Source organism: Sesamum indicum, linkage group LG14 (assembly GCF_000512975.1).
Source record: "Sesamum indicum cultivar Zhongzhi No. 13 linkage group LG14, S_indicum_v1.0, whole genome shotgun sequence".
Taxonomy (NCBI): domain Eukaryota; kingdom Viridiplantae; phylum Streptophyta; class Magnoliopsida; order Lamiales; family Pedaliaceae; genus Sesamum; species Sesamum indicum.
The window spans coordinates 1,159,174-1,166,868 of record NC_026158.1 but is presented as its reverse complement, the minus strand read 5'-3'; the positions used below and the strand labels follow the sequence as shown (position 1 = coordinate 1,166,868).

Below are 7,695 nucleotides of genomic sequence, written 5' to 3'. Positions count from 1 at the left end.
AAGTTTATCAGACCTCATAGACGGAGCCGGATGTTGTTATCCAGCATTTTAAGAGGGCATACCCGGTCGAAGGGGGCCTCAATCCATTAAAATAAGTACGAATTATTGGTGGACTTTAGACCGTTGTCCACAAAGCATCTTCCTCCGTACAATACTTGTAAACAGGTAGGAGACTGTAACTCACACAGCTACAGCAAGTACCTAAGGCTGAAAATCATTTTCCTTTCTTGAACATCACATACATGGAACCTGACAGAATCAGTATGTTCAAAATGGAAAAATCATGAAGAGGAGGAGTTCTCCAAGAGATCCAACTACAGAAAAACTAAGCTAATGACCCTCATTCAACTCTCACTGATTTACATGTAAATCAAATTAATACCTTATATGTGAACCACCGAATCAGAGGCTGCAAACACTAGATTATTCTGATAACATTACTCATCCTTCTGCTTAACGCCGCACCACCCTTCCACTAAGAATTCATGTCTCAGATATCAATTCGAAGACAAAACGAAGCACTGCTAAAAACCTACTCCCGAGCACGAAGCAACTCCACCATTCTATCTTCTGCCTACTCTAAACCTATACCCACTGACAACGGGTGCAAGTCGAGCTACAGCTCATGACAAATTTCGCTTTCTCATCTGGTCAGTCAAGAAACTGGGTAAGTTTCCCTTAAGTTGGTGCCAACTGCACTCACTGGACAAGAGTAGGATACACATGTTCCGTATCCACTAAAGAAATGATCCTGAACGCAATTTATGGAAGCAGATTTTGGGTAGGCAACGTATTTTCTAAAATATTATACCCAAGATGAACACAGCTTCGTCCTTTTTTTTCTAACTATACCATCTCAGAGTTGTAGAGCCAAATCAGGCTGCTGAGAATCAACCAGGACACCCGTAGAGGGCCTTCCAGGAGACCCTGATGACTGGAAACCAATATTTAGGTCGGGAGGAAGAGATTCCGGTTTTGGCCTCGAATGGATTTGTGGACTGATATTCTGCCAAGTAGACTGCAGCTGGAACCTAGACAAGTCAGCAGTCGTAAACTGTGGAAAAACCATTCGCTGGTTTTGGAACTGCATTTCACTGCCTACTATCATAGGTATTGGGCCTTGTGGTACAAAAGCATGACGTGGAGAACCATTCTTTTCAGGCTGAACATGTACTCCAGAAGCAGGATACTCCCCACGAAACCGTGATACTTGCGACTGGATATCACGAGTAGAATTGTATAGTGAATCAGCATATATCTGGTTCTTGTTTACATAAGCATTTTCAGAAACTGGTCTAAACCCTCCTGCACCTACAGACATCCATGCACGTGCAGCAGCTACAGCAGCATTGTTCGAATCATTGCTGCTCAAGGATGGAGCTGAAGGCAAGACTTGAGCAGGCAATCCTTGAGCAGCATCAGCTGATGACTGATTTATCAAGGGTATTTGTTGAGTATGAGCCTTTTCTGCCAACATTCTCATCAACTGGACTGGGTCACTAAGACCTTGACCCTGTTCATGGGGATAACAGCTAACTGGTTTCGCCAGATCAGATGCCGAACCGGCTATTGTATCACTATCCACTCTATTTCCGATGACTTTTCCATCAGGCAATCCTCCTAAAGCAACTCCATTATTCTCGGGCTGTTTAAAAGATCCAGGTGGTAAAAAGTTTGCGTTCGTTGAAGAGAACTCCATACATCTGGAAGCTTCAATTTGCGTACTCTTAGAAATCTGCCTGTTGCCAACAAAATCAGCTGCATTTTTATTTAAGACAGGCGGACCATTCAATTCAACCTGCTTCAGAACCTTTTTATCGGATTCGATAGAAGCCCTAGACGGTAGATTTTGATGCTGGTAACTAAGATTTGGAGTCCCACTAGGTTTGATCCCAGGAGATAAAAAGAAAGATGGTGGCATAGCTGAACTGTTCCCTCTGATTTGCTGGGCAGAGATGGAAGAAGCAGAAGGCGGTCTCATTCCCGTAGGACCAAGAAATGGCAACTTCTGCTCTAAGAAAGGTACACTACCTGAGCTTTCCTTGGAAGAAACTGAGACCATAGGTATCTTCTCAAACTTCCTAGGATCAGCAGCAGGCTTCACTTTTGCAAAAAACGGTGGTTCCTTCACAGTGTAATTTTCCAGCATTAAGACAGGAGTTGGAAGTGGCTCATACTCACCAACCCACCCTCGACCAAACTTGAAACCTTGAGGTAGTGCTTGTTCGATTCTCTTGGAAGCAACTTTCCAGGCAACAGATCCAAGAGTTGCAGCAAAACGAGCCAGACTCCTAGCATATGAATGATCTGAATAAAGCCCTACCTGGTTGAGGGAAATTGAAACTAAGTGAGAAAACAAAATGTTCAATAATGAATAGCAAGATATAATGCCCAGAGATACGCACAGGAACCAGCTGCTTGGTTTCTCCTTCAAAAGTCGAGAATATAGATTCTGAGCTAGCCACAGGATGAGATAACGATATGCTATATGTCGCTCGACGGTTTTCGTCATGCATGAACGATCTCTTACCATATCGAGACAGCAGACCCTTTCCTACAAAGAGAAGACCAGTTGGTGGTAAAAGCCAGCATCAGCTGAAATAGTAATATCATACAATAAAGCAGTCCATTTTGTTTTCCCGGTTGTACCAACAACTGCAAATGTGGAATACATATGGTAATATGCAAGATGCTCACATATGAAGAAGAGACCAATAAAGAACTCCAACAGTTACTACTCATGAAGTGAGACGTTTAAACTATTGAGATTATAAAGCAGATGAACCATCAGATATCATCATAATTACTTAGGAGGACGAGGTTCACCTGGCACTGATTCTTCTGCCTTGTCTAAATTGCTATCATTCATGAAAGAATTTCCCTCAACAGGCCCATCAATACTACCAGGTTTCTCAGATCCAACTGATTGGAGCGTATTTGTAACATTCTGTATATCTCCGACAGTTGCAAGGGTGGCTCCAGATGAGAAATCAGAGCAGACAGGTTCTTGCACTGTCCGGCTCAAAGGTCTTTTAGTTTGCTTCTTCAAAACAGAACCAGACCTCAATTTCTGCTCAGGTTTGATCTCTTTCTCTAGGCGTTCAGCATTCAACCTTATCTTGTGGAACTTCTTTTTGGCCAACTCTTGTATGGAACGTGCCTTCGCAAATGAATAGACACATATTAACATTGACCAAAAAGAGTTAATACAAAGAAAACAACCAAAGCGCAAGCCATTACCTGTTTATAATATATGGTATCTGGTGCATTGTATTGCATTGCATTCAAGCAAATGAGATAGACATCACTCTGTATAAGAGAAAACAAAATTCAGGAAAAAAAAGAAAAGGAGAATAGAAGAACTCTAACTCTGGTAACGAATTACTATTAACATAAATTTAAAAAGGAAACAAAACAATGATCATCTGACAAGTAATAATCGTGGGGTGACAGGCATGCAGGCAATACAATCTCCATCAAGCCGAGGATGGAGAAGAATGATAAAGAAATAAAGCAGAGTTCCTCATTTTTCTGGAGGCAGCAAAAGCATGTTCTATGACAAGATATATCATACAACGAGCAAAATAAGGTAGGTGGCAACTACTACCACCCTTTCAGATATATTAAATTCACAGGCAAATCACTGAGCACACTTCCTTAACATAACAGTTCATAAACACAAAACTGCAAGACAAGAAAACTGCCAAGCAATTAGCACTTGAACCTATAGAAATTAGTGCAATTGATGACATTAGATCAAACCCAATAAAGGCAGAAAAGAGAAAATTCCCAACGAAATGAAGGTGCCAAATTTATATTATGATAATTGCATAATTATTCTTTTAGCCAAAAGAAACATGCAATACTAGCTAAATGTTGTCGGTTCAAGCCAGCCATGAAGTCATCATATGGCCATGACCGGAAAGTTGATCATAGAAGTACACTTAGAAGACAAAGTAACACTATCTATTTTACCAGACAACTGAATCAGGTTCTGCAGGCTGAGAAGCATACATAGAGGAAAAACTAACACGTTATAAGAATCAAATGACACCTTCATCACAAATTTGAAGTTCCTAAATAACACAATTTGAATAAAGAATTTAGTGTCCGGCAGCATATTATACCTAAAGAAAATAAAAGAACTTAAGAACAAGGCAGATACTTAAAAACAAAAATCGGAACTTGCAAAGACATCTCTGTCCTATTTCCTCCCTTCAGAGGCAACAAAAGAGTTTGCACTTGAATTGATAATCACCTGAAAATTTGAAACGAAATAGTAATACACTTTATAAAGAGTTCAGAAATTATTCCACAAAATGAAGCTTCCCTCACAAAAGACAAAACAAGAATTTTAGCAGCAAAGGCACCCTACAAATAAGTGGGTAACCTCAAGATTTTCAGCTGCCAATATCATCAAAAACTTCATAGTTACGGCATTATCATAATCACCAACTGTACTATGACTAAATAACCCCCACCTACAGTGTGAGACTATATGTCAGCAAGTGAGTACAACAAAGAAGTGCTTAGAGCTGAGGAATCAATAAACTGATAAATAAGACAAATCGATAAACTGATAAATAAGACAAATCGACATAAAATTGGGTTGATCAAGAAACCAAAGAGGGAGAAAAAATTTGGATGGACACGAAAAACACAACAGAAGGATAGTCAGCAGTTTTTAAATGCTAGCCCTGTTCTTCACACCGACAATCCCATGCCTCCACCCTCAACCCCCAAACCAGAAAAGGTTAGAATCGAGGATTAAAGAAATTAGTGAAAATGAAAACGAATAAAAAACATGACTTCGTAAGAGGTCCTTCTTGGACATCAAAGAATACATAAGAAAAAGGAATGCAAAAGGCGGCACACAGCAGTTACCTCAAATTGTTCGAAGGTTGCATATGATCCATTTCCCAGCTTGTTCCTCACAGTGGCAAAGTCCATTGGATGCTCTATCACATCATGGTAATCCGGTAGCTACACCAACAATAATCAAATGATCAGAACTTCCACCTAAGATAAGCCTAATACAACCCATAACCCCTCAAAGAACTGTGCATGTACCTCTTCAGGATCAACGGGTTCCGCATAAACGCCATAAATATCCTTCCTGCTCAAAATGGAAATAGAGCACTTCAGCATTAAAGACAGTCCTTTTCATGCAACCCCATAAATGTATACATTCTTACAGTACAAATCACATACTTCTGAAGTTTGTCCAAAATTAAGTCCAAAGTTCTCTTATCAGGCAGCGGTAGTCCAGATGGAGCCTCTGCTGGAGTCCCTATATCATAAAAAGTCACACAACAAAATCCATCATAATTCCATAAAATCAAGAACTACAACTCATACCTAAGCCATAAAAAACGAAAAGCACACCTGGAGGTGAGTCTTCAGCTTTGGGTTCTGACTTTCTTTCTCTAATCTGTCAAAATCAGCAGAATCGTTAAACTTCCAGAAAAAGCCACCGGGTGATAAAACTTGAAGTCATAAATTAATAAATACTACTCTCTCCTCATGCAGCTTCGGAGGACAAAAGTCGGCGTGGCAATCAGACAGAGACAGAAAACGAAGGCAGACAACATGCGTGGGTGAGTGGGAACGTGAGTGTGCGTACAATACAATACATATCTGTCTGTGACACTCAGTTTTAGAGAGAGAGAGAGAAAGGTGGGAGCGTGATCAGATTCTGTGGGGGTTAGTTTTTTGACAGTTGACCCGACCGTTACATATGCATACATCGACACAAACACACTCCACCCGACACCCTCTTCACTCACCTATACATTCACAATCTACGGAATAGAAGCCTGGACCAATTAGAAAAACCTGAGCTCAACTCCAGCTGAGGTGGACTTCTTTTTCACTCCCTTTATTACATACTAGTATAATATAAGTAAACACATGGTTTAATTAAAGGACTCCACTCCAAGATAGCTTCATTTGAACCCGAGTTATTTCTCTACTTAAAATTCCCATTTTCGTCAGTTTCCACTTCCATATCGAAACAACTATAAACTGATAATCACCTCCTCGTCGTCCTCATCATTACAATTATCTTGGTCATTGGCATCATCATTTTCGTCATCCATATCCTCGTCGTCCATATCTTCATCGATTTTCCGCTTTTTCGACGGCTTGTCACCGTCATCGGAGGACGAAGGCGATGCCAAGGGCGCGTGTTCCACACGCCGAGTCCTGCTCGCCTGTGGTTCACTTGACTGGGTCTCGCCACCGCTCTGGAGCTTGAGTAGAAGCTTCAACTTCTTCTCTCTTCTTCGCCGGTCCTCGTCGTCCGCGAAGAGCTCGTCCTCGTCGAAGTAATCGTCGAGGTCGAAGACGTACTTCACATTCCGGCGTCGAAGACTCCGTCGAAGGTCCCTCTCCGGTTCCGGCAGCTCTCTAGCGCCGGGATCTGTCTTCGCTGGCCTCCCTTTCTTCTTCCTCTTCACGATCTGCCCCATCCTTCTCGAGATTCTTCAACCTCTAGCTCTTTCTCTTTCCACAATTTTTCTCTCTCTAGCCAAAAATAAAAAACCCTCACTCTCTCTCTCTCTCTCTATTTCTAAAAATTTTTCGCTGCTGCCTTTCTCTCTCCTCCTTTATTCCATCATTATTATTTGGGGGGAGAGTGGTGTGGTTTGCTTCGGGCCGTCTGCTTTTTCCTCCTTTTCCAATTCCTGGTGGCCCGAGCCTGGGTCCGAAGCAGACCGGTTCGGAGGGAGCTAGCGATAAAACGTAGAATGATTATGGGTATTGGCCTATTGGGCAGCAACAGAAACGGCGTTAAGTGGTTGAGAATGACGGCGTTTTGGTGCTGCCCGTTGCCCGCAGTGGTTTTCTGCCCGTGATTACGTTAATCTCTCTGACTTCTCTCAATCGCTATATACCCGCAGAGGAGTTTTTGTCAAGTACTCGCAGCGCGTGTCTACTCGCCATTTGTCCCCATTGTGTGGGGACCACTCATTGATTTCTCAAACCAGTGTCTGCTTCCCTGCTGCTGCTGTTCACATTTGAATTTGTAGGGCTTACCATAAATAGTTCATATCATATTATTTATTTAGATCAAGTTTTTTAAATTAAATTCAAAATCATATATTATTAGCGTATTTGTAATAATTTTTATTTTTACAATAAAAATGAATTATATATAATATTATGAGTTAAGCAGTAGTAAAAGATTAGCGTACTTGAAAATTAAAAAAATAATTATTTATTTTAATGTACACACACAAATTCAAACACAAGATCTCATGAGAAATTTGGAATTCAAACCATAGACTGTCACTCAGGAGACTAAGAAACTCAAGTTTGCGTATTTGGAAAAGAGCTAAATTTTTTGTAATATTATCAATAAATTACAAAAATTGATAAATTTTTTAATTTTTTTAAATTAAATCAACTAAATTTAAATAGTTAAAAAGCATAAGTTGTAAAATAAAAATAATTTTTCAACTTATTTTTCGATAATAAACTGATAAATGCTAATTTTAAACCATTGCAAATACCCCCTCTATATAATTTCCTACTTTAGCACATACTTTTTGTTTTTATTTAACAGTGGTACCAGGTGAAGCTATTAGAGCCAGAAAACTGATTAAAAATTACACAATATTTGATTTGAGATCGTCCGATAAAAGTTCTTTCGATAAATCAAATTTCAGCAAATTTTTACAATTGGCAAGTGTT

At 40.2% G+C, this 7,695-nt stretch overlaps 1 protein-coding gene across 1 annotated transcript; it reads right to left on the bottom strand.

The window, feature by feature from the left end:
• LOC105176680 lies at nt 1-7,010 on the bottom strand. The gene is made up of 9 exons (XM_011099562.2): nt 6,036-7,010; nt 5,386-5,431; nt 5,212-5,290; nt 5,071-5,116; nt 4,885-4,983; nt 3,241-3,309; nt 2,827-3,160; nt 2,406-2,554; nt 1-2,323 (listed from the first exon to the last, which is right to left on the bottom strand). The coding sequence occupies exons 1-9, from the start codon at nt 6,468-6,470 to the stop codon at nt 857-859; spliced, it is 2,724 nt and encodes a 907-aa protein (XP_011097864.1). The 5' UTR covers nt 6,471-7,010; the 3' UTR covers nt 1-856.